A 26,116-nucleotide genomic window follows, 5' to 3' on the forward strand; every position below is an offset into this window, starting at 1 on the left:
TTGTCAACATTTGCTATGTTTGTTTTCTCTCTCTCCCCCATCTTCCCTCTCTGCTTCCCGTCTTCCTTGCCTGTACACACACACACACACACACACACACACACACACACACACGTGAGGTGGAGGCATGCACACGTAGCCATGCACGTACATGGGACAGAGTCCCCTGTCCTGAACTCCTCTTGAAGACTGCTACCCTGGGCTGCATTGTATCCTTCTAAAGCCAGTAGCGTTCCAGCAAGCTTTCCAGCCATTAGCCTCTCTTACTTGAGAATTTTCTTCTTTCAAGAGTAGGCATCTGTAGTCCACAGCATGGTCTCCCTGCAAGTGGGTTTTGGGCTTGGATTTTGACTCCTGGATTAGAAGCGTTGCTCTTTTTGCAGCTTGGGGATGCCTGATTCTCTGTTCCCTGTTTCAGTGGCGGGACCACTGGATGCAGTGTGTGTACTTCCTGCCACAAGAAGAGCCCGTTGTCCAAGGCTCAAGCCTCTGCCTGGTAGCCCACCACGACGACTATTGTGTATGGTACAGCCTCCAGAAGACCTGGTATGTCCTGAGTCTTGTGGGGGGGGGGGGCGGTGCCCTGGGCCGGTGACACTGTGCACTTACGTAAGTTCGCCTTATAGACCCTGTAGAGGCACGAGTGGGCAGGTTTGTGTCTGAACAGAATGAAATAAGAGTAAAAGTTTTGTGACTGGATGTGTTAGTGCCCATTGTCCTGTACTAGAAGAGGCTGTCCCGGTTGTGGGGCCCCCATTTGGAAGAGCCCTAGATGAGAAGTCTTGAATTGGGGGGCCCTCTACCCCCTAATGCCCATTTGTAAGCCAGCTCCTAGACCCATGCCCTCTAGAGGATGTGCCCACCATGGCCCATCTCACTTCTACTGGGCAGATCCCTGTGCCATGCCTTTATGCCTGCCAGTGCTTAGCAGATCACGCTCATCGTACGTGTCCATCTGTTCATTTCCTGCCCTAGCCCCGAAAAAAACGGGAGAGTCTACCCAGCACGCCCTGTGTGCGACTGCCAAGCTCACCTGCTCTGGAACCGGCCTCGGTTTGGAGAGATCAATGATCAGGACAGAACTGACCAATACGTCCAGGCCCTGAGGACGGTCAGTGTCCAGCCCCCGAGTGGTTATAGGCAAGAAGGAGTTAGTCCCATGGGCCCCAGCTCATTGCTTGCTTATAGTTTGTTGGTTTTGATTTCTGTGCTTCCTGGTCTTCAGGTGGCTTCTGGGTGGGCCCTCAGGTGGTGAGCCAGGGAGCATGTTACTGGACTTCCTGAGGGCTAGTTTTCTGCTCTCCTGTGAGAGCCTCTCCCTGGGAGCCTCACCTCGGCCCCTGCCTTTGTCCCTCTAAACGCGTCGCCTTTGTGGTCACTAGCAGTCCCTGTGGATGATCCCAGTGGATTCAGCCACCCCATCCTTCCTTTTATCTCCCTCCTTTCTAAAATTTTCTAAAATATGAATCTGGTTATGTAACTGTCCTGCCTAAAAACCTTTGCTCCCTGCTGCCTATGGCAGGGGTCTCTCAGGCCAGGACCACACACAGGGTTTGGAGGGGTGTCTCTTGGACCTCTTGGAGTTGAATGCAGAACTATGTGTGCACATATGCAAATGCATGCATTTTTGCAGGAGGGAAGATCCCAGCTGTCTTACGTTTCTCTCAAAGGGATCTGGGACCTGTAAAGTAATCCCTGCCTTTGGCGAGTCACTCGTCAGGCTCACAGTTGTCTGTGCTGCGACCAGAGAGGGAAGAGGCTTGTTGTAGACTGGGAGGTGGCCTCCAGCAAGTGGGGCAGGTCTTCAGCTGGGTCTTCTAGGACAGCTTGAGGAGTCTTTCCTGACAGTGAGGTCTGGGTGGGGAGAGGTGGGTGAGGTGGGTACACTGGAGGGCAGGGGCTGCGTAATGCCTGGAAGGTAAGCATGACTGTGGGGACACAAGAAGATCCAGCTGGGTGTTGAGGGTATAGAATCGGATTGAAGGATCACAGAGTGAGTTGGTGGGGTCAGGAGAAGGGAAGCGTTTCTGTGAGCGTGCCAACAAGAATTTCTTGACCTACTATAAGCAAACCTGTGTTGAGGTGGTGGTTCTCCTGCAGGTGCTGAAGCCGGCCAGCGTGTGCCTGTGTGTCAGTGACGGCAGTCTGCTCTCCTTGCTGGCCCATCACCTTGGGGCAGAGCAGGTACTGGACACACGTGCCTTTCTGCTAGCTTCCTAAAGGCAGCTCTTGAGTTCGAATGTTGCGTGGTCTGGGTACACAGTTCTGTGACTCGGGCTCTTTGCAAGCACAGCTGCCAAGGATGTGGGGGCTTTGGGGTTGCTCGCCTCCGTGTGCAGGCAGGAGTCAGGCTGTAGCTGTTCCCATAGAGCTGCAGCTCGGGGTCAGTGCAGAAAGGGGGTGTGCAGGGACGCCTGGGTGGCTCAGTCAGTTAAGTGCTCAGGTCATGATCTCAGGGTCAGGGGATCAAGCCCTGTGTGGCCTCCATGCTCAGCACGGAGTCGGTCTCTCCCTCTCCCTCTGCCCTCCCCTCTCCCCCCCGCTCTGTCTCTCAAAGTCTTTGGAAAAAGAAGAAAGGGGGCGCTGTCCCCGTGGGTAATGAGCACAGGTGGACTTGGTTTGGTGGTACCTTATGCCTTGGAGTGATCATGTTGGCGTTTAATTTCTTTCTCTGTCAAGTGAATCTCCTACAACTAAGGACATGTATTCTCTTTAGGTGTTTACAGTAGAGAACTCAGCAGCTTCGCACAGACTGATGAGAAAAGTAAGTGGTAATTGTTACGGAACTGACGGGGGGGACTGGGCGGGGGCCTGCCTTCCTGTGTCTGGGACTGATCGCTTTGGTGCCGTGCGGGCACTACGGGAGCTAGTGAGAAGCCCTCCATCTTGAGAGCTGGCTCGGGAGTCTTCTCGGGCTGTCCCTGGATAGCAGAAACATTCAGACTCTGCTTTCTTTTTATGGCTTTTCTCCTCACTTCACGTAAAACTAACAAAACTAAAATGTTTGCAGTGATACAATGAATTTATGATTTGTTTCTGTGACCCAGTGTCCAGGGAGTCACTGCTCACAGGCTGGCCTGGCTGGTTGGTTCTGTGACGGTATTTCTCCCCCTGGCCAGTGATTGGTTTTGATTTCTTCCTCTCTGAAGGAAACTCCCAGAACTACAAGCCTGTTGTTGAGTCCTGCTCATATTCCTGCAAGAGAAATTTCTTTTGCTCTTACAACATTTTGCTAGTGATCTCATCTTTGGTGCACAGGATGCCCCTGGAGGAGAGAATTTTCACAAAGCAGTTTATAGTGGTCCTCCAGAACTATTTGGCTAGAAAACTGCAAACAGACAAGGCAACTTTGAGATGTTTTTTTTCCTGGACAAAAACAATACTTTCATTTTTTTTTCTTGTTAAGATTTTCAAGGCTAACCACTTGGAAGATAAAATTAACATAATAGAGAAACGGCCTGAATTGGTAACGTCTGCAGACTTGAAGGGTAAAAAGGTGAGTGGCGAGGGCTGTGTCCCTGCAGGGACAGCACAGCACTGTGCTGGCCTGAGCGCCCCCTTCTCTTCTCTCGGCTGCATGCTGGCTCCCACACCTGTCTCAGCCACAAGGCCAGGCGAGGCAGAGATGCCTGGCATGCAGATTTGTGCGCTGCTCTCAACTCTAGCTGGTCTCTGCTGCGTCCGAGGGAGGGTGGCTCTGTTGGGATGAATAGCAGCGTGTTGTGTCCTCTCTGCCTTACCCCTTTACAGCGCTCCAGCTCCCTTTGCTCCCGTATTTTGGTTCGCCTTTCTGCTTCCTGCCACCACTGTGGTTGATCTTCTGATTGTCTGTCTCCCACAGTTGGTCTTCTGACCACCCCCACCCTGCCCCGTGTGCCTCTGAAACTACTCCCACCCCTAGTGACCTGAGACACTAAACACAGTCTTCCCGCACATTTCCTCTTACCAGCTCCTGGACCCTCATGACCCAGAGGCCTTCTTAACACATTTCTTTTTAGGTCCTTAAGAGACTGCTTTTTTTAGGGGCGCCTGGGTGGCTCAGCCGGTTGAGCTTCCGACTCTTGGTTTCGGCTCACGTCATGATCTCAGGGTCATGGGGTCGAGTCCCGCCCTCATGGAGAGTCCGCTTAAATTTCTCTGCCTCTGCCCCTCCCCCTGCCCTCTCCCTCTCTGTCTTCTCTCTGGGTGATCATGTCCTTTCCCATAAGGGAATCTTTGGCCGCCAAAGCTGGGTCTGCAAATCTCTTATGTCCAAGTGCCATCTGGATAGCTTTCCTTACATATCCCACAGGCCCTTCAAGCTGGAATCGATCATCTTTCTTTGCCACCTTTTTTTGTTTTTAAACAGCTTTACTGAGAGTTGACATACCATAAAAATAACCCATTTCAAGTATGCAATTCAGTGATTTTTAGTAAATTTGTAGAGTTGTACAGCTATCGCACATTCTAGTTTTAGAGCATTTCCATCACCTAGCCCCTAACCCCAGGCAAGCACTGATCTGGTTTCTGTCTATACATTTGTTTTTTCTGGGCATTTCATATAAGTGGAATAAAACAATATGTGGTCTTTAGTGTTGGGCTTCTTTCACTGGTCACACCTTTGAGGTTCATCCATGTTGTAGAATGTGTCGGTATTTTATTCCTTTTTAATGCTGAATATTATGCCATGCCGCATTTTGTTTCTCCATTCACCTGTTGGTGGATATTTGGATTGTTTCAAAAACTATTTTTGGCCTTTAAAATAATGCTGCTGTGAACATTTCTTTTTCTTCCTTTCTTTCTTTCTTTCTTTTTAGTTTTAGGAGGGAACTGATGCAGCTAGATTTTTTTAATTTAAACTTGTTTAAAAGTTTTATTTATTCAAGTAATCTCTGTGCCCGATGTGGGGCTCAAAATCATGACCCCGAGATCAAGAGTCCCATGCCCTCTGACTGAGCCAGCTAGGCGCTCCCATGGCTGCTGTGAGCATTGATATATAGGTCTTTGTGAAGATTTATGTTTTTAATTGTCTTAGATGTGTAGGCTTGGAATTGCTGGGTTGTGTGGTATTTTTGTTTAACTTTTTAAGATACTGCTACACTGTTGTCCAAAGCAGCTATACCATTTTACACCCCCACTAGTAACATGTATGAAAGTTCTAATTTTTCTGTATCTTTATCAACAGTTGGTACTGTCTGTCATTTTTATTATGGTCATTTTAGGGGGTAATGTCTCATAATTTTGATTTGCATTTGCCTAATGACTAATGATGTTGAACACCTTTCCACGTGCTGAGTAGCTGTTGCATGTCTAGTTTGGTGACATAGCTTTTCTTTTGCCTATTTTCCCCCCATGCCTTTTTTTTTTTTTTAAGAAAGTGTTTTTGAGATATAATTCACATACCATACAATTTACCCACTTTAAAGTGTGAAATTCAGTGATTTAGTACATTCATAAGGTTGTAAAATCATCACTACAATCGGTTTTAGAACATTTTTATCACCTAAAAAGAAACCCTGTGCCCATTAGCAGTCACTTCCCATTTGCCCCCAATCCTCCCAAACCCTAGGCAACCTCCAATCTACTTTTTGTCCAGGGATTTGTTGATTCTGGACAGTCACATAAATGGAATCATATGAAATGTGTAGTCTGTTTGTGACTGGCTTCTTTCAAGGTTCATCCATGTTGTAGCATAAATCAGTACTACATTTCTTTTTATTGCTGAAGAATATTCCATTGTATGGATAGACCACATTTTGTTTTAACTGTTCAGCAGTTGCTGGACACTTGGGTTGTTTCTACTTTTTGGCTGCTATGAATGTCGCTGTCTGAACGCTCAGTACAAGTTGCACTTTTTTTTGTCCTTGTCAGACATGAGGATTAAAAAAATCCTCCGGTTCTGTAAGCCACTAATAATGGCGCACTGGCTAGCCTCCAGGTCACTAGAGTGGTGACTAGAAGGGGTGAGACCAGACTTTCTTGCCTTGTTCCAGTGTTGCAGGGCCAACTCTTTTCTGTCTTCAGTGTTTCCTTCTGCATCTTCCTTACCTCACCTGGACACCAGGTGTCATCTTACATTGGCCCCTCCCTTGCTGCCCTTCTGCTTGGGCCCAGCCCTGGGTACCCTGTCTCGTCAGCATCTGCCGCATCTCCCAGTCCTTCCTTCTGTACACTCCCTGCTACTTGCTTGGTCCATTGCAGTACTCAGCCAAGTCCTCTCCTGTGCCCATGCTCCCTGTGGGTGGGTCTCCACATGCTTCTTGGTTGTTCAGAGGGCTCTTTCTAACACACATTCCTTCCATTTGAACCCCTGATGAAAGCATTTAGAAATCCCCTCTTACCTCCAGGAAAGGGTCCAGTCCCCTTGGCCTGCCATCAGCTGCCTTTGGGCTACTTGGCTCCTCTGGCCTCACTTCTCTGGCCTCACCCTTTACCAATTCTACCCTGTTTACTTGTGTAACAAGCTCCCGAAGGGCCTTGCTCTCATACCCATGCTTTTGCCCCTGCATCCCTCTGTTCGAATCCCCGGTCCTTTGCTTTTCTGACTCCTATTCATGTGTTTGTTCATTTACTTGGCAAACATTCATTGACCATCTGCTCGGGGCCAGCACTTTGCAGGGTGCCGGGGATACTGTGCTGCCAACGTCCCCGCTTCTGTGGTGCTCAGAATCTAGTGAGGCAGCCTGCTGGAGGAGCACTGGTAACAGTTTGTCATGATAAGCTACAAGTGGGGATCTACCTACAGGATGCCATTCAGGAAGCCTTCCTGATGCTGTTCCGTCTGGGCTCCCTCCACATGTCCCTTCCTCGCCTCTGACTGGCAAAGCTTACTGCGCTGTACAAGGATCCCCTCTTCACCTCTCTGCGCTCCTGAGGGCGGGGCTCGTGTCTGCTTCTCATCTTTGTGTCCTTCAGGGCAGGGGCAGACCTGGCATGCTCGTTGGTTGCCTGAGTGAGTGAAAGAATGCCTTTTTATTTCCGTGTTTCCCATGAAACTTGTAGTGTGCCTTCACTCTTTAGCTGGATCATTCTGACGCCTTGGTCCTGCTTCCTGCTCTGATTGCCAGGTCTCTCTCCTGCTGGGGGAGCCATTCTTCACCACCAGCCTGCTGCCGTGGCACAACCTCTACTTCTGGTATGTGCGGACCGCTGTGGACCAGCAGCTGGGGCCCGGTGCTGTGGTGATGCCCCAGGCTGCCTCGCTGCACGCTGTGGTCGTGGAGTTCAGGGTAGGCCACCCACAAGTTGTTGCAGAAGGGCTGGGAGGTGAGGGGCCTTGTTTTCTTGCAGAGACCTTGGGTGCAGGTGGAGCAGTGTGAGTCCTCATGGTAGGAGTCTGTCCTTTTCTGTATCAGCACACTGCAGGGTTGAATGGAAAAGGCTTGCCTTTGTACAAATGCAATAATTTGGCATATGAAATGGAAGTGGCTATGTGTTGTCATTTTAGTTATCCCTTATCAGAATAATTAAAAAACATAAATGAAGAGTTTCAGAAGACATGCTGCGTGGTTTGCTCTGCTCTTACTAAGAGCTGACGCTCCAGTTGTTAAAAGCATTTTGAGATGGAAAGTCAGCTTCTTTATGCAAGAAAAAATTGAAAAGCTTCATTTTAATTTTCTCATCAAAGCAGAACCAGTCACAAAGTCGTTTTGGGAAAGGTGTTTCTTCTTAAAAGGATTTTGAAATGCTTTCAACCTGAGAAGTAGAGTGAACCTCCTTTGATATTTCTTTGATTAGAGCAGTTTCATCCATTGGCAGCTCAGTGGCTCTGTCGCTTATTTTCTGGGCATTTCTTCCGTGTTGTTTATTTACCTCATGAGATTTCCACGGGAGTTCTGGCTTTCATGGCCCAGGAGGGAATGTGGGAATGACGCTCATTCCCAGGCATATATCCTGGAAATGGGACACAAAATTGGTTGGCCTGTGTGCACTTTTGGTCCCCTCCCTCCCATTGTCCTCGTGCTGTGTTCATAGGTGCAGAGCCTCAGGAGCTAGTTTACAGATTTCTTCCCCCAAAAAACCCATCCCAGTGGCTCTGGCAGATTGTCCCCCTGTAGGTGAGGACTTGGGGTCATTTGAGACCTGGCAGATTTGAATGGCCATCCTGGATCCTTCTCTGAGCCCCAATCTCTGAGCCCCTTCGACCTTGGGGTCTCTTCCAAGTGTGTGGGAACAGCAAGGTGTGCCTCAGGTTTGGGGCCGGGGCACCCCAAGCCCGACTTCACTGACCCTTCTTGCTCTTGTGACCACGCTTCTGTGTCTATGGGTGGGTGTGGATGCCGGTGTGCTGTCCTACAGAACCTGTGATGTCCATCCCCAGCTGGGTGTCGACAAGGGCTGTGCCTTCCTCACAGGACCTGTGGCGGATCCGGAGTCCCTGTGGTGACTGCGAAGGCTTTGATGTGCACATCATGGATGACATGATTAAGGTAGGTGGGGCCACAGTTCCTCCCTGCAGGGTCCCACCCACCCACTCCGTGTGGCCACAGCGTCCTGCCCTTCCCACTTGGCCTTCCTTTACACAGTGCAAGTGAGCATGGAGATCTTGAGTCTGGCCCCATTTCTTACCCCATGACCCCTGCCCCTTGGGCTGCACCCTGCGCCCCCTCACTCCTTGGCTTTATACGCTCTCCTTGCCGCCAACTCATGTGTGACCTTCAGGCAGCGGCCCAGAGATCACCTGTGGGGCAGCTTTCCTACCCAGCCCCGTTCTCAGCTGGAGGCTAGTGTCCCAGGCACTGTGACTCCTGTCTCCCTCTAGACTGGGAGCCTCATGTCGCCGTGACCTGGCAGCTGTAGTGCTCAGGAAGGGTCACTGAATGGGCGAGTGTCCAAGTGCCAGATTTTTTTTTTTTTTTTTTTACCACTGCAGACATTTGGTCCTCAGAGTAGCTCATGACCAGGAGTGTCATCCCATCTTAAAAAGGAGATAATGAGGCTTAGGTGAAGTGACTCGCTGAGGAGACACTTGTGCACGGCAGCGGGGAATGGAGAAGGCAGCTGGTCTGATCCAGGGGCCTGTGGTCTTTCTGTGAGGACCCACTGCCCCAGGTGACGGCGGCAGTTACACTCAGGGACCTGGGCCAAGGAGGTGAAGGACCACGGGCCTAGACCTTGGAGACTGGACATGAGTCCCTTATCTCTAGGCTGTTGGCTCTGTCTCTGTTTCTGTACACCCCCACCTCCCCTTCACCTTCTCAGCGTGCCCTGGACTTCAGGGAGAGCAAGGAGGCCGAGCCCCACCCGCTGTGGGAGTACCCATGTCGCCGCTTGTCCGAGCCCCAGCAGATCCTGACCTTTGATTTTCGGCACCCGGTCCCCCTGTACCCGGTCCGTGCTGAGGGCTCCATCGAGCTGAGGAGGTGAGAACAGGTTCCAGGGTGCAGCAAGTGGGGGAAGAGAGGGTGGGGCCTGCTTTCTGTCTAGTTACTGCGCAGGTCACTAAGCACTTACTTCGCCTGCTCTCACGTGGGGTGGATGGCCTCCTTGTCTGGGCCTTGCCCTTCCTGGTCCGAAGTGGCCCTGAGTCTCTAGCGGGTCCCCATAGCCCCTGGGTGTGTGCTGGTGGAGAGGGAGATCCAGAGTGGGCTTTGCACATCCCCCCACATCTGTAGCTCCCCTTGAGCTCAGCATCATGACAATCAGAGCTGTAGAGAAACGTAATTTTTGGTTGCTATGGTTACTCATTGGGCCATTTTTCCTGAACTCTGCTGGGAATTAAAGCAGGTTAGGAATTGGTAAGGGCTGCTCATTGTGAGGCACAGTGGGGCCGTCCAGCTCCAGCTCCCTTCACAGGGAGGAGCTGCTGCTTCCCTGAGGAAACGCCCCGGCCCCATGGTTCCTCTAAGTGCTTGGCCAGGCTGCAGGAAGCAAGTGGGGCTTTGGGTTGTGGTTCTTTTTGCTTAGCATTTTACCAAGTGGCCTTTAGCCAGGTGGTATTAGCAGCCTCCTGATTGGGTAGGAAGGAAAGATCAGAGGTTTCTGGAAGGCAGAGGGAAGCTGTGGCTGTGCCTGCCCGTCTCTTGCATGGCTGTTTCTATTTGGCCCAACATCCCCCCACCCCCAGGCCTGGGAGGAGCCATGGGGCCGTCCTGTGGATGGAATACCACCTGACCTCGGACAGCACGGTCAGCACCGGCCTCCTGGAGTCTGCAGAGGACAAGGTAGTGCTGTGTACGTGAGTCCCAGAGCAGGCCTACCCGAGAGCTGGCACTGCTCTGGGTATCCCTGGCATAGGCAGCCGGGTCTAACTCCTCTGTGGCCCCGGGTCACCTGGCCCTGAGCAGCAGCTTCTCGTTGCGAGTTGCCCGGGCTGGAGGCTGACCAGGAGGGCGCTCTGGTGCCCTCACTGCCTTCTTGTTGCTTCTACAGGAGGACTGTTGCTGGAACCCGCACTGCAAGCAGGCTGTGTACTTCTTCACCAGCCCGGACTGCAGAGCCCCACAGGGCGGCCCTCGGACCGTCAGCTACACCGTGGAGTTCCAGCCCCGCACTGGGGATGTCACCATGGATTTCACGCTGTCAGACACCCCGGAGGACGGGTGCTGACCCTCACTTGTTGCGAAATAAAGTGGCCCGAGGGCTCTGGGCTCTGAATGGCGTGAAGCTCCCTCTCTTTTCAGGGCCCAGTTAGACCTCTGGGCTCAGAGGAGCCCTCTTCCCTTTTTACATTTTTGCGCCCGCCAGTTCCTTGATTTGGGTGTGATGGGCAGCCTGAGCTGCTGACTGAATTTGAAGCCGAGGAGGGGCCAGGAAGGGCCCCCCCCCCCCCCCCGCCCCCACCGTGGTTCCAAAGTGCTCAGAAAGCTCACGTGGCAGCGTCCCTGTGCTGTGCTGGGAGCGGGCTGGGCCGGGCAGGTTGTGTGCTCTTAGCTGGGAGGGGTTTCTAGATCTAGGCTGGGATGCTGACTTGTGGCTAGGCCCTGGGCCTGAAAGACCCTGGCAGGGCCGTCCCTCTCATGTGTTGGGTGGCATTATCCAGGCATATCCATAAGCCTCTGGCCTCTGTATGCAGCATCAGCAGGTGACTGAGACTTGACACCTGGACATCAGGCTGCTGCTCAGAGGATAGGGAAGAGGTGGTCTCGAAGCATTTCCTGAGATGCAGACCCGGAAACCAGCCATCAGGAGGAGGAGCCAGGAGGTAAAGCCTTTTCCTGTGTGCCCCCATTCTAGCAGAAGGACCTCCCGCCACCTCGGAGGCCTGGGGCAGATGGATACGGTGTAGCCACTCCAGCCTGGCGCTTGCTTTGCTGCGGAAGGCCAGGGAGTCCTGAGGTGGTCCCAGCCTGGCTTCTCCTCACTCAAGGTGCCCTTCGTTCTTTATTCCCACTTGCAGAGGGAACAAGGAGATAGTAGGAACCCAGGTGGCCTGGTTTTCTGGCGGTTCAGGGCAGATTTATCCTGTTCCCGTGCTGCTGGGGGGAAGGCAGGAAAGGCCGGCCCCCCACAGCCTGGCCCCAGCTTGTCGCTCAAATAAGAGAACACCAACCTTGAGCCTCACAGTTTTATTTTCTTATTATCCATCCTTCCGTTCAGCACCAATAAAGGGAAAAAACACCTCTCTTTTCAAAATATTTTATCAGGTGTAAAGATTGTTTTTCTTCTAGGGAAGAATCGTCTGGATATATATTTGATAATATTTTTACCAAAACCTTAGGTGTGCTTACCATATAAAACCCCTAATGTCCCATGAGGATACAATACAGAAAAAAATACAGAAATTAAAAAATTGGTTTTTTTCTTTTTTAAAACAGTATTTCTAAATCTCAGCAAGTTAATACAATAGTTAAAAAGCATCAAGGTTAATATTCATACTTAAAACTCAAGGTGGTTTGGACAAATGGAAATGACTGTTTCCTTCCGAAGCTGACCCCTGCCTCCTGGCTTCTGTGGAGGAGGCTGGGCCTGGGGCAGGCGTGGGGCCTTGGGTGGGGATTTGGATGACCCCTGTGTCCACCCCTCCTAGGCCTAGATGCCACAGAATCTGAGATCCTGATAGTGTTTTCTTTTTTTAAAAAATCAAAATGGAAAAGTCTGGCTTGTGCATGGTCCTAGGAGTCCACAGCCTTGATGAAACGTGTGGTTGGGCAGTGGTGGCCTCAGTGCTCAGGCTGTGCCAGAGGGAAGGGTGAGGGGAGATGGGATGCAGGCTGGCCCGGCTCCAGATGCCAGGGCCAGGCTGGGCAGAGGCGACCTTGTTAGGACAGGAAATGACCGAGGCACAGGGAGGTATGACTTGCCTAAGGCCGCCCTGTGAGTAGGGAGAGAAGCATGTGCCCCCTGTGCCGCGGCTCCCGGAGAGCTGCCCTGGGAGGGAGGTGGCTCCTCGGAGGGATGGAGGCTGGGCTGGCGTTTCTCTGCTTCAGGAACCCTGGCCTCTGTCTCTCCTGTTCTCCTGGACACGGCTGACTCGAAGCCTGGAGGCCTTGGCTCAGTCCCGCCATCCAGGCATCGAGCGTGTTCAGTTGGGCCCTGCCTATGTGAGCAGAGATTCCTGGCTGCTCCTGGGAGTGGAGGGCCCTCTGACCCCACGGAGCCTAGCCAGGGCCCTGGAGGCCAGGCCCTCGGAGGAGAGGCACAGCAGAGAGCCCAGGTGGGACTGTGCACTCGGGGTTGAGCAGCCCCTCCTGGCTCCGGACTCAGGGTGGGGCTGGGGGCTTGGTCAGGGAATGGTCCTGGCAGTGAAGCCGTCAGCCCAGACACTGCCCTGAACAAACCAGGTTTATGTATGGTTCTCAAGAGTGTCCTCCTCCAGCACAGGGCCCACCTCTGGCTGGCTGCTTGGCCCCCGTCTTGGTCCCTCTTGCAGCTCAGGTGGGTGACAAGGCACAGCGTCAGCGAGCCGGCACCAGGAGGCTTCTAGTATTCGAAGGGTCCTGGTGCACTCCCCAGCCTCGCTGGGCAGAGCTGGCTCTGAGCCAGGTGGGCACAAGGTCAGGGCGCTTCGAGGAGGGGAGACCAGTGGGGGTTGTCAAGAACAGTCCTCCGAGTTGGCGGGTCCTTGTACTGGGAAAGAGACACCAGCCTCCCTCGCGTGACTATGGGGAGCATCCCCGGGTGTGTTTAAAAAGGCAGGTAGGCAGAGGCAGTGCTGCCATGGAGAGGGGAGCTGCAGACCTCACCTGGGCTCTGCCATGTCCTTCCCAGTACCCAGGGCTGGCCCTGGTCACATGGTGGCAGAGTGGGTATCTACGGGCCTGGATGCCAACCAGTACCACTCGCTGCCCCAGGCAAGCGGTGGCCCCTGGCCTTCATCCCCAGCCTCCACACTGGTGAGGGTGAGGGGACAGGCCGGTCTGCACCTTGGCTTCCTGCCTCTTCATCCAGGGCCCCTGGGTCGCCTTTCAGGTTGGGCCTGGGATGACAGAGCTGCAGCCTCACCCAGAGGCAGGCAGGCAGTTCCTGAGCTCAGCCAGGGAAAGCTTGGTCCCAAACCAGAGAGGTGTCCAGAAGGGAAATGGGATCAGGCAGAAAGAAGAGGATGTGTTGGTGTTGACAGAAGAGAAGCTATAAATCTATCATTTGGAAAACCTGAAGTCCCCCTGGCCCCTTTATACCATGAGCTCCCCTTCTTCCTGTGAAAAGGTGATGCTCTCTCCTCAGATTCCCTCTGCCCACTTTGAAGTCTCTTGGGGGAGCCTCTGGGGCCCTGTTTGGCTGGGAGAGGGGAGCCCGAGCAGCGTTCTCCCTCATGGTTTGCAGACCCTCTAAAGTGAAGGGTAGTTTTCTTAACTTTTTCTGTTTTTCTTTTTAAAATGTAATCGCCCTTGAATGCAAGACCCTGGGAAGAGCCCGGCCTTGCTGGTAACTGGACACAGCCCTCAAGGTCCCTGCTTGCTAGCCGTCTGGGCTGGAGGCGGGGACTGGCGGCCCTGTGCCCAGGAATGCTTCTTTGGCTGGTTCTGATCGTGTTTGGAGTTTGGCCTTGGGTGAGGCCCGAGCGAGGGGTCTGTGTGGCTACGGCATGGCACGTGACATGCGGGCAGCGTGCATGCGAGGGTGCAGGCATGCGAGACAACGTGGCAGCAGACAAAAATAATGAACCCTGGACGAAGCTTGAGAAGAGATACAAAGAGTACAGAAACCCGGTTCTCATACTAACCCCCGGGTTACAAACTAGGTTGTGCTGTAGATTTGTAGAAAATCACGTTTCGAAAGAATGGCACTGTCGGGCAGCTGCGGCTCCCAAGGCCGGCCTGACTCCTCCGTCCACGGTGAGTGCCCAGAGGTGCAGGACAGCGCTGGTTCCAGCTCACCCGGGACTGACCGAGGCTCCCCCCGGGTCCCTGCCCTCCTCCCCCAGCACCAGGGGCACTCGCTGGAGGGGACACGGCCAGAGAGGTGCTGCGGCTCAAAGGGCTGGCAGAGGCCCCACTGCTCGGAATGACGTGGCTGGTCTATGCCTCCTCCTCTCCTGCAGACACCATCAGCCGCATGGCCACTGGAAGGTGGTCAGTCAGGCCAGACAGCTGGGTGATAAAACTGAATTCTTCCACCTCCTGTTGGGGAGAAGCATCCCTATTAGATCCAGAGGATATTCTGCAAAGGAAGGGCCTGGAGAGCAGGGGTGGGGCCATGGGATGGGGGGGGTGCGGCTGGAGCTGGGCAGCATCTTCCTGGAGACAGAAGGGTGGGAGCATCACATGGGCCCCAGGGTCTCTGGCACTGACCGAGCTCGTTTTCAGAGGCGAGCTCCGTGCTGTTGAGGGGTGCAGGGCAAGGGTCCCCTATCTCCAGGCGTAGCCTGGCTGCCCGGTCCACCCCAGACTCACGGCCTTCCAGTCCGGGCACAGCCCCTCCTCCGCATACAGCATGTAGTCGATGCGCCTGCCGTTGCCCTTGAGCAGGTCCTTGCGTCCCTTCTGGCCCACCCCGGGGCTCTTGCTGGTGGGGAAGGCCAGGTACTCCCTGCGGCCTTCCTCGCTCTCCAAGACCCTGCTCGACACACAGGAAGGCACAGGAAGCAAGGTGAGCCCCTTGCCCCCTTCCCCAGGCCCCAGATCCTGAGTGTGGAGCCACGTTCTCTGTTTTTGTTTTTTTTTAAGATTTTATTTATTTGAGAGAGAATGAGAGAGAGAGAGCATGAGAGGGGGAGGGCCAGAGGGAAAAGCAGACTCCCTGCTGAGCAGGGAGCCCGATGTCGGACTCATCCTGGTGGGACTCATCCTGGCGGGACTCCAGGATCATGACCTGAGCCAAAGGCAGTTGCCTCACCAACTGAGCCACCCAGGTGCCCTGGAGCCACGTTCTCATCCCCAAGTGAGAGACAAGCAGGTCAGACCAAACCCAGTGTAAGATCTGTCTTCCCTGTGGAGCCAAAAATGGCCTGGGGTGGAGGGAAACTCAGTGTGAGCCTGTGAATTCCTGGCTGAGCCGTGCCACTCCAGAGTCTGTCCAGGAATGTCCCATGTCCACTTTGGGCTTAGCTGTGGCTGAAGTTTGGACACAGCTTTGCCCAGAACCTGGGGCCGAGTCAGGGACAGAGGTGCACAACAGGGCTTTGCTCGGAGCCACTGGGGGGCCTGTTTTGGGAAAGGGTCTTTGCAAGGAACCTCAGGGACTTCTCGAAGTCCTCAGACCTCCTGGGACTGTTGTTTCAGGTCAGCAGGGGGCTGGGTGAGGCAGGAGGGCACCCATGCCCTATCCCAGTACTGGACTCCTGGGTCCATCTAGCTCTCAGCGGCTGTGCCACCCAACCCCTGAGCTCTCCTCTGACATGACGATGATCACTGTGGGCCCCAGGACACTTTGGGGACCAGGCATGCTGAGAAAGGAACAACGTGGTGGTGGTGGGGCGCCTGTAGGAAAAGCATGTGACTCTTGATCTTGAGGTTGTGAGTTCAGGCCCCACATTGGGTGTAGAGGTGACTTAAATTAAGTAAAACTTGGAAAAAAACAAAAAACATAGGATGTGTCTGCCATCCCATTCCTCGGAGGAAGGAAACTATGTAGGTGCTTAAGTGTGGGTCAAGATTCTACACGGTGTGCAAGGTGCTCAGGTGGGGTGTTAACCAGGTCTTTTGACTTCCTGTCTGCTGTTCCCTTCCTGCCAGGTTTCCTCTGGAGCCTGAGCACCCGCGGTGAAGAGCCTTCACGGGAGACTGGCAGAGGGCAGGTGCTGACAGACACCGCACAGACCCGCCAGGCTGGCTCATGCCCGGACCCATGGAAGGGGCGCCTGGACGCGAACAGCCAGCAAACATGGGTTCCTACAAGGTCTTTATCAGCCCTGAGATAAATACACTAATGACATGCAGAACATCATTACATCTCAGAAATATAATCCATTACTGTCCTTTGCCTTTGATAATTAATTCCAGCATCAATGATCTAAGAGTTACTGATAGTCATTTTTTAATCATCATCTCATAAAAAGATAATTTTCTCGGCATAGGATGATGTTTCAAATTTAGTCTATAATCTAATTAATTGGCTCAAATTAGCTGTGAGGAGCCACTGCCATGACTCTGTGCAGTCTCAGGCTATGAGTTATAAATTGGTTCTGCTGCTGGCCTCTCAAATGTGCCCTTTATGGAAGTCTCATCAGATTCAAGTATGAAGTTCGGCTGGGATGGAACTGTCTCTACTTCGAAAACACTGGTCTGTGTTAGCTCCACTCGTATTTTAATTTGCCTGATTTGTGGCTACCAGCTGCCAGGGTCCCTGCAACACAGGCCATCCCCACAGCCCTTCCACAGGGATCTCGGCAGCCCTGGCCTCGCCCCGGGGGTTTCTGGGCCCTTTCCTGTTCCTGGAAGTGCCTCAACAGGATGGGGCTCAGGGCAGGCTGAGCTCTTCCAAAGTGAGCCCGGACTCTGGTGCTGATGTAGGAAATGCCACCTTGAGCCCCTCGTCCTGGTGGGAGGCTTCTCCGTGGGTGGACCAGCCCCCTGGGGTGTGAGGGTGGCCCAGTTTCCACCCACCCCAGCTTTAGTCCCTGAGGTCCTCACAGGCTTCTTTCCCATGGAACTGTGTTCTCTGCTCTGCCCGGCACAACCCAGCTCCCCACACCAGAGTCGGGGCTCAGTGCTTATCCCAGCCCCGGGAGCCACCCTCCCCTGCCCGACCGTGGCGGCATGGCTGCTGGCTGCTTACTTTTGCAGATTGTCAGGGGTGCACACTTCCTCGTCGTAGAGGTTGTCTGTGTCCAGCAGGGTACCTGGGAACGAGGAGGCGAGAGTGGTCACTGTGGGCAGGGCCCAGCCAGCCTCTAGGAGGGCCGCCTCCCTGGGGTGGGAGGTCTGAGTGAGGCTTCAGGCCTGGGCAGCTGACTGCCCCTGCCCCTTGCAGTGGGGTCTTGGGGGCAGGGCCTGAAGTCTCCCTGGGAAACCTGCGGGGAGCCCAGCCTTGGTGTAGTGTCAGGCCTCGGCATGGAGGGCTCAGGCCTCGGCGGTGCCCCTGCCCCCACCCTCAACCCTCTGCCCCCAGCCCCAGCTCACCGATGGCCCAGGACTTCTCCTCTCCGGGCCCCAGGCGGCAGGGGTCCTTGTAGTGTGTAAACAGGGAGTGCTGCTGCTCCAGCTTGTCATCTGTGCAAGCAGGGAGAGGGGGGCTGCTGTGGGGCGCAGGATGTCTGTCCTCAGGGCTGCCTGCCTCTGCTTCTAGTCAGTCACGCTGACCAGATGCCACCGAGTCCCTCGGCTAACTGCCTCTGGGGGGCTCTGAGGTCCCAGATGAACCATGGTTCATTTGTCACTGGTTTTCTGTGTCCTTGAGAAAGCACCCCCCTCCCCAACCCCGGGTTGACCTATCCTTCTGAGGACAGTGGTCGCTGTCCCCCTTGGGCTCCCTCTGGGTGCTCCTGCCTTCACAGCCCTGGGTGCCCAGGCTGAGTGAGGAGTGACCCTACAAGGCTCAGAGGGAGAGTTGACCTGCCCTGGATTCCAGTTTGTCCGGCCAACTCATGGAGCCAGACACCCCCTGGGAGGAAGGACAGGCACCAAGTGGGGCCTGACTGGGTGGAACTCTCTGGCAGCCTCTTCCTTTGTGTGCCACGTTCCCACCCTGACTCAGGAAGATCCCAGGAGCACCCAGCATTTGGCGCTGGTCCCAGGCATGTGACTTCGAGGGCACCGCGGGCTGCAGCCAGGGGCTGTGTGTTCCATGGCAGACACTGTTCCCCCACCCACCCTGGAGTTGCCACTATGGTCAGGGGTTGATTTCCGGGTCAGGAACCGACAGAAACAGCTGTCACCAGGTGAGGGCACCACCTTGTGCTCCAGGTGGGACCTTCAGGTGTCCTGCCTTCACTGAGGGCTAAGCCTGAGCTGACAGACCCCATGTCACTCACGCATCTTTGGTTTCTCCTGGGGCTTCGGCTGCTGTGGAAGGAGCCCAGGAACCAGTGGGCGGGGTGGGGTGGGGTGGGGGTGGGAGTGGGGGTTCCTCCCATCAGCTCCTTGGGCCGAGGGAAGCTCAGAGCTGCCCAAACTTCCAGGAGGTCCCTGAGATCAGCGTGATCACCAGGTTAGTTAGTTAAGTCAATTATTTAAAAGTTTGCCCATGATCAATTTTTAGTCTTTTAGCCTAATGGTTAAAGGCATAATTGCCAGGGTTCAAATCCCAGTTCAACCATGTCCTGGCTCTGTGACCTTGGACTAGTGACTGGGCCTGTCTGGGTTTCTGCTTCCTCTTCACCCCTGCAGATTAGCACCATGCTCACTCTCAGGATTGTTCTGAGATTTAAATGAAACAGCGTTAGAATTGTGCCTGGTGCAAAGCAAGAGATGACTGAGGACTTGGTGGGTAGTGTTAGCTGACTCGCACATAGTCTGAGTGTCAGAGGCCCCGAGGCTTCTTTGTCAGAGGTTCATTTTTAGGGCATCTCTTTGTCTCCAGTAAGGAGGCCTCTGAGCTTTCTAGGCAGAGCGTGGGCTCTTCTCATTTTAGGATTTCTAGGGGGCAGAGAAATCCTAGTCTTGCTAATATCTCACCCACATGCTCACGAGGAGCAGGAAGTTCTTCAAGCTGCAGAACCCAAGCCTTTCCAGCCATGCCTGGAGCCCATGCCCGCCCCAGCAGCCGACCCGACTGGCCAGGACCACTGCCTCACCCGAGGAGCAGTTGTCAAAGTTAAAATCTCCGCAGATGACATCAAATGCCACCAGCTCCTCGGGGTTGGCTGTGCTGGACGAGGAGGTAGATTTTCGGAAATCAGCCAGCCAGTCCTGAAGCAGGTCCAGCTGCTCACACCGGATGGCACTGTCCTCTGTGGGGCAGAACCAGAGAGATCAGATGGCAGAGCTGCAGTCAGACCCCAGTCAGGCCCCGGCGCCGGCCCCAGCCTGCGGCGGGGTGGACTGCCCACCCCCTGGAAGGCCCGGGCCACCAGACCCTACCTGGCAGGGCATGCAGGTGCGTGCAGGAGATGTACCCAACAATTCTTTGGTCCTGAGGTGTGCTTCCCACCTGCACCTGTTGGGGAGGAGGTGAGGTATTGATGAAGTCATCATTGCTCTGAGTACAAGCCCATCTCTGTCAGCTCCTGGCTCGACTTGGGCTCAGGTAGGAATAGCACATGTCATGCTTCTAGGAGCTTCTGGTCCAGTGTGGGAGGCAGATGTATCAAGAAATACCAATCTCTGGCATGGTAAGCGCCACTAGCAATTCATGCAAGGCTTTATAGGAGGAAAAATGCAGAAATCCCCGCTCATTTCTTCCCTGTCCTGGTGCCCGGAGTGTCCACGTGGATGACCCTCATGTGCTAGCCCCTCAGTTCCTTGTCCACTCCCGTGATGGCTCTTTCCCCCTTCCCTTAGTCACAGCCTAGACCTGATCCCACCCTGCAGCCCGTCCCTCCGAAGTTGAAGTCAGACTCCCCTCTGGGAGCAGCCGAGCCACAGAGCCTGACACCCTTCCCAGCACGGAAATGACCCTGTCTCCCCAGCCTCTGCCCCTGTGGCTTCAGGAGAAGCCACTTCATCTGCTTTTTGGCAGTGGTTCCTGTTGGTTCCCTAATCTGGGATGACAGCTGTGGCCTGTGTCTCCATGGCACCTGTGTCATGGGCTGACCTCAGGTGCCCCCTGGCCTCTGTCCAGAGCCCAGTCCTCCTTCCTCCACAGCAGCCTCTGCAGGCCTTCATGCTGCACTCCCCCCAGACCTCAGCCTTTGCCTCCTGCTCACTAAGAGTCCCCAGGGGGTGGAATGGGTGTGGGGGCTCCTCTGAGACTCCCTGCCCAAGTGCAGATGATCCTGGTGGGCTCTCTCCACAGGCTGGTGTCACATCACAGACAACCCGAAACAGCCGTCCGTGGTGACCGTGCTGCAGGCCTGAGCCATTGTCGGGGCTGTGGTCGTGGAGGTAAGTGATGCTGCCCAGCCGGCCGCTCTCCCAGGCCCTCTGGCCAAGGCCCAGCTGCTGGAGGCCAGAGGGGGATATTGCCCCTCCCCCGCCAGGCATGCTCCTTTGGATCATCTGTGGATGCCTTTCCCCAGAGGTCTCTTTTCTCGCTGGGCTTTCCTCCCACCTGAACCTGAGCAGTCTTCCCTGAACTTCTTTAATCTGTTCCAGAATGGGTTTTCTATGAGATCCTGGACCCTGGGAACCATCCAGGGAAGGTGACTATAGAGGCCAGTTCGTGGCTGGGGGACATATATCTGCTGAACATGACCCTGCCCATCCCCCAGCTAAGAGTGGCCTGGACTCGCCACCGCTGCCACATCACGGGCCCTCCTCTGACAGCCTTGGGAGGCTTCCCTCTTTCTTGTTGCTGCCAAAGTCAGGTAGGCATTATTCTCCTCCATCTGGGTCTTCACATCATTAAGCGTTCTTAGCTTTCTATAGCTCTTCATCTCCTTTCCCAGTCTGGATGGATGTACATTTCTCCTTTCCCAGCGCCCAGAGAGATGAACATCTGGTGACTTGAAAATGGGCAGTACAGCCTGGTTTGGGGCTGCTTATAAAGTCCCATGTTCACCATTCACTTCTTGCCCACAATCCAGATCCAAACCTCGGCCTTTCAGTACCGCCATCCCTGCAATGTCTCGGGAAATCACATACCATTGATGTGCTCTGTTGCAAAAACACAACACGGTTTTAAAATCACAGTGCCCCCAAAGGCCACACGGTGGCGCCCTTACCCCTTGTATTCCTGGGGCAGTGCGTCTGTTCCCCCTGAATAATAATAAACTGAGCACTAGTGCTTAGCGTTTCATGGACACTGCCTTGCTAGAGCCTTACAACAGGTCGGAGGGTTATACAGCTTATACTAGAATTGGCTTGGGGTCATGAGGCTCTGTTGGCTGAGGCCGGTTCACATCAGATATTTGCTGCTGCAAGCCCAACTTCTCACCCTACTCTCTGCTGCTTTCTCAATTTCTGGTGACTTGGCAGGCTTTTCACCCATTCGATGGTCTTAGTGTGTCAGCCCCTCACTCACTGGGCACTTGGTGTTACCTGCCTGTGCTAATACTGGGGCAGGGACAGTGGAGGTACCACTCAGCCCTCCCCCCACCCAGGAGAACAGCCCGGGAGGGAGGGAAGACACAGCAGCAAGGCCCCCCGCTGCCTGTCCCTGGGCGCAACTTGGCCCCTCCCGTGACTTCCCTGCTCTCTGTCAGTGCTGCAGCCCCGTGAGCCCCGTGAGCCCCGTGAGCTGCCAGGATCCGCTTCCCTACGTGCTTGGACTGATTGATTCTGCTCTGGCTCGAGTCCTCGGGAGTGGCAGAGGTTTGTGTTTCTCTTGCAAAAACAAACAATCACACCAAGAGGCTGTGCCTCTTAGTCCTGGTGGGCAGAGCCTGTCCACAGAGAAGGGGCCCAAAATCAGGCTCTCCGCGACGTGAGCAGGAGCGATTCCAGTCCCTTCCTCCTCAGGGTGCACAGTAGCAGGAAAGCGCCTTTTCCTCAGGCATAGATGTGTCACAGGGGGAGGAGGGATGCAGATGAAGGGAGCACCGACCTCCACCTGCAGCCAAGGGCCTGACCCCTGGCCTGTCTCCCAAATCCTCATTTATTTCACTCCTCCAGGCAGGAGAAACAGGCCCGCTCTCACGAACAGATGAACTGGGTCTGCTGTGCATGGGGCTCAAATGGCCCATTCTCATTTCTGTCTGACTGGAGAGACAGACAGCAAGATGGCTGGGGACCAGGGCTGAGGGTCCCACAGAGGGAAAGCTGGCTTGTGCTGGCTGTGCTGTGGAAGCTCCACAGAGGGAGTGTGGCCAAGCCAGGGCGGGGCCAGGACAAGGGGGGCCGGGTATGGAGGCCCCCCGGGCGAGTGGGGTGCCGGAGCAGAGCCCAGGGCAGGTGGGCTCACCTTCAGCTGGGCCCCTCCCTGAGGCAGCAGGAAGAGGGCAACAGGAGTCAGACCTGGGGGGGGAAGGGATGGGGTTGGGAGGGGAAGGACAGCCCCAAACACAGGCAGATGCGGAGGAATGGCGGCCTGGGCCATGATAGTGCAGCTGGGGCTGGGCGGGGTGGACCCAGACGTATTTGGAAAGTGAAATGAGGAGCCTGGATGCAGAGGCTCAGGGCACAGGGAGGAGTCAAGGTGGGCATGGTGGAAACTGGCTGATGGAGATGGGCAGATGATCAGTGAAAGGGGACTGTGTCCAGGAGGCAGCCGGACACAGAGCTGGGGGCCCGGGGGAAGAGATGGGAGCTGGGACAAACTCGAGAGCCCTCAAGCAGGTGTGCACGTGGAGTCTGGGCAGCGACTTCCCCAGGTGGGTGCGTGGGGCTGGCATGGTGACCACGTGGAAATGAAGAGGCCTACCCATGTGGGGTTGGGTCGCCCTGCTGTGGGGGCTGCCAACCCTCAGGTAGGGCTGAGAGCTGGGCAGGAGGCAGGAGGCCTGCCAGGTGCTGTCAGATCTACGAGGTGGGAGGGAAGTTGCAGACAGGATTTTATGTGGAATATCTTGATTTTTAAATGTTGGCCGACACAGGGGCGCCTGGGTGGCTCAGTCGTTAACCGTCTGCCTTCGGCTCAGGTCATGATCCCAGGGTCCTGGGATTGAGCCCCGCATCGGGCTCCCTGCTCGGCGGGAAGCCTGCTTCTCCCTCTCGCACTCCCCCTGCTTGTGTTTCCTCTCTCGCTGTGTCTCTCTCTGTCAAACAAATAAAATCTTTAAAAAAAAAATGTTGGCCAACACAGGAAGCTTGTTGGTGTGGACCAGATTAAGCACATCTGCAGAGCAGTTTTAGGCTAAGGAGCAGAGGGAGCATCAGCAGTTAAAGGCTGGGCAGGGGACCAGGGGCCTGGAAGGAATGGCCAGAGAGGTGAGAAGAATGTCCGCAGTAGAGAGACCGTAGAGACTGTTGTGACCCTGGTGGGCATGGTGGTTGGGGTGCCAGACCAAGGAGGGAGATGAGGGTGTGGCCTGGGGGCAGGGCCAAGGGGGTCCCCAGCCTCTGAACCATCTGTGGTAGAGTGGGTGGGAGGGAGAGGGTACACTCTCCTCCTGAGCTTGACAACACATCCCCTCCTTCCCCCAGAAAGTCACTCCAGCTGCTGAGACAAAAATATATCCGAGGAACAGAACATTGATGAACCATATGCCAAAATGGGGAGGTAAGAGGAGTTCACTCAGTTTCAGCATCCCAGACTGTGAGAGGAGAGTCAAGGATTCCCAACTCTGGGCCTGCAAAGCCACACAGGAACCACTGAGCACTCTGGACTGGGGTCTGGGTCCTGCGTCAACTGGCCAAACGTTGCTTCCCCAAACTCTGGAAATGCTGAGAGTGGCTTTTGCGTAGGGAACAAAAAGTCAACACTCGGTGCGTTGTCAGGCTCAGTCGAAGATAACGGGTAATGACCAAATTACCACGGTCTAAAAACTCCTGCAATTGCATCCAAATTAGCAGAAATAATTATGATTCCCTTTAATTAGTGGCTACGGGAGCGAAGCCTTGGGCTGGTGGGCAGAGTGCCTGGCACGGCAGCTGCGTGACCGCCGGGAGGGAGGGCGCATCTGGCCAGTGAGGCTGCGGGCCTAAGCGAGCGGGCGTTGGCCCCTTCGTGGACAGGGGCCCCCTGCCTCCTCCTCCTCCCTTTATCACTGCCACCCTCACTGCCGGCACCGCAAGGACCCCCCAGGCCTCAAGCTCACTCCCGCCCTATGAGTGGGCACCAGGCTGCCCCCACTTTACAAATGAGGAGATAATGGCTCAGAGATCTGAGGAACTTGCCCGAGAGCACCCGGCCAGGCCTGTCTGAGCCTGGACCCTTGGCCCTTGTCCCTGAGCTGGGTGCCCACCGGTTCAGCTCCATGAAAGGCCTCACCTGCCCCCAGTCCTCCCAGAGTGGAAGGACCTCCTGGCTGCAGCCCCACTCCCACCCCCGCCCCATGGCTCTACCACAGGCTGACCTGTGCCCCAGGGCAGGGCCATGGCCTCCTACCTTGAGAAACAGCGCTCCTTTGGAGGCCAGGCCGTCGGAGCGCCGCCCGTTGGGGTAACAGTGATAGGCCACGTCCATGATGGGGTAGCGGCTGGCAAAGAAGAGGCCGCTGTTGAGACACTTGAAGCTGCAGCAGCCTTGGCAGCCGTAGACCCCGACGTCGTACAGAATGTACTCAAAGTAGCCGTGCAGCTGGTCTTTCAACTTGGCGGCTGCCCGCTTGTCAAACACCTCCTGCAGACACAGGAAGTCCAGGTTGGCGGGGAAGAAAGCGGACACCTCGTGGTCAAAGGCCTCGTCCGGGTGCCGCCTCTTGCGCGCGGCCGCCTTCTTCACCCCGGAGGCCTTGTAGGGGAGCTTGCTGTTGGTGGCGCCCGGCTCCCCGCTGCCGCCGCTGTCTGCCGCGGCCCGCACCTTCACCAGGGACTCCCTGGAGGCCGAGGGGCTGCCCAGGCTCCCCGAGTCCCCGTCCCGTTGACTGTGGTTGGGCGTCTGGCCCTGTGGGGCTCCGCCAGCCCCATTCCTGGCTTGGCCCCCAGTGGCAGCGTCATCGGCTTCGGGGGGCCGGCCCCCCTCCTCGCCTCCGCCTCCGATGCGCACGATGCAGGCGTCCTCCAGGCTACCGCCCTCGGCCGGCTCCCCGGAGGCCGGGCCGTTGGCAGCCTCGTCACCCTTGTATTCCACAGAGGCCGTCCTCTTAATGCTCCCAGGGACGGCCCGGGCCACGCCATCGCTGCCCTGCGGTGACACCAGGCTGCTGAAGCTGGCCGCGCTGATGGAGGTGTTGGTGGGCGAATCAATGTAGATTTTGATCTGGGGCCGACTGGCGCCGTTGCGGATTCTCTGCCCGATCTCTTTGGCCCGCGCTTGCGTGTTGAAAACATTGTTGAGCCTGGCCAGCGAGTCAGGGAGGAGGCAGAGGTTGGCAGTGGCAAAGCAGAAGCTTTTGCCAGGACCCGTACCCTTCCATTCACTGAGCAGGGCCGCCCCACCGGCCGGGCCCTTGTCCTCCAGCCGGGAGTAGATGTAGGGTCGGCGGGCGGACTGCAGTGGGGACCAGAGGAGGAACCCGACAAAGGCGAAGGGCAGCGAGGCAACCAGGAGGGCCAGGTAGACGGGCGTGAAGAGCACGGTGCAGAGCAGCTGGAGGTAGCACGGGTCGTCCGCCCGCTGGCGCTTCTCGTAGGTGGTGGGGATGAAGGAGGCCACGAGCCGGTCCGCCAGCCAGTAGCACGGGAAGAGGAGAGCCCAGGACACGGCGTGCAGGGCGGACAGACAGCTATTGGGAAAGGGGGCCGTGTACAAAACCATCGCAGCTCACTGGGCGCCGCGGCCGGCCCTACTACATGGTGTCCGTGGCAGCCCGGGCACTTTCCTGCGGGGGGTGGGCGGGGGGGGGAGCAGGTGCAGGAGGGGTCACCTCCTGGTGAGCTGCGTCTCTGGGCGGTCAGTGGTGAGTGTTGGCCAGCCAGTCATGGTTCACCTCAGGGGGCCATACTGGGCCACTGGGGCCTGCAGGGGAACCTGTAAGACAGAAGATAAGGGGGCTTTACTCATCCTTAGGGGAGCTGGTTGGATGCTGAGGCCACTCTCTCCCTCACCCTGTTCCTGCTTCCTCCATCAGAAGCAGGAGTATTCTGTTTGCCTCTGTGTGTTTGGTTTTCTTGAAGTAAACAGCTTGGTGACGTGACCACGTCTAGCTGTCCATCTTGATCCTGTAACCTAACTGCTCAAAAACAGACCCCGGATTTTGGAGGGTCCTAGCTTTGTGTGCATTTGGGAGGCAGGCTGG

At 55.5% G+C, this 26,116-nt stretch overlaps 2 protein-coding genes across 5 annotated transcripts in view; one reads left to right on the forward strand and one right to left on the reverse strand.

Moving 5' to 3' along the window:
- PRMT7 (protein arginine methyltransferase 7) overlaps window positions 1-10,655 on the forward strand; it is a 58,505-nt gene extending 47,850 nt beyond the window's left edge. For 2 of the 4 annotated variants that reach the window (XM_032424186.1, XM_032424187.1), the window contains exons 9-18: window positions 419-546; window positions 976-1,111; window positions 2,101-2,184; window positions 2,717-2,764; window positions 3,407-3,496; window positions 7,047-7,208; window positions 8,334-8,408; window positions 9,181-9,341; window positions 10,046-10,142; window positions 10,351-10,527. In XM_032424186.1, coding sequence (XP_032280077.1) covers window positions 419-546; window positions 976-1,111; window positions 2,101-2,184; window positions 2,717-2,764; window positions 3,407-3,496; window positions 7,047-7,208; window positions 8,334-8,408; window positions 9,181-9,341; window positions 10,046-10,142; window positions 10,351-10,527 — 1,158 coding nt within the window. Of the gene's footprint in view, window positions 1-418; window positions 547-975; window positions 1,112-2,100; window positions 2,185-2,716; window positions 2,765-3,406; window positions 3,497-7,046; window positions 7,209-8,333; window positions 8,409-9,180; window positions 9,342-10,045; window positions 10,153-10,350 lie in introns of all 4 variants that reach the window. The other 2 variants (XM_032424184.1, XM_032424185.1) reach the window with 2 other exon arrangements.
- Window positions 10,656-10,889: 234 nt separating this feature from the next.
- The window catches only part of SMPD3 (sphingomyelin phosphodiesterase 3), an 83,814-nt gene continuing 68,587 nt past the window's right edge, over window positions 10,890-26,116 (reverse strand). The window contains exons 3-9 of the mRNA XM_032424112.1: window positions 24,325-25,848; window positions 19,320-19,395; window positions 19,034-19,189; window positions 17,421-17,510; window positions 17,077-17,140; window positions 14,754-14,916; window positions 10,890-14,480 (exon numbers count right to left, since the gene is read on the reverse strand). Of these exons, the coding sequence (XP_032280003.1) occupies window positions 14,379-14,480; window positions 14,754-14,916; window positions 17,077-17,140; window positions 17,421-17,510; window positions 19,034-19,189; window positions 19,320-19,395; window positions 24,325-25,635 (1,962 nt within the window). The 5' untranslated portion in view covers window positions 25,636-25,848 and the 3' untranslated portion in view covers window positions 10,890-14,378. The remainder of the gene's footprint in view (window positions 14,481-14,753; window positions 14,917-17,076; window positions 17,141-17,420; window positions 17,511-19,033; window positions 19,190-19,319; window positions 19,396-24,324; window positions 25,849-26,116) is intronic.

This window comes from Phoca vitulina, unplaced genomic scaffold, assembly GCF_004348235.1.
Source record: "Phoca vitulina isolate PV1807 unplaced genomic scaffold, GSC_HSeal_1.0 scaffold30, whole genome shotgun sequence".
NCBI lineage: Eukaryota > Metazoa > Chordata > Mammalia > Carnivora > Phocidae > Phoca > Phoca vitulina.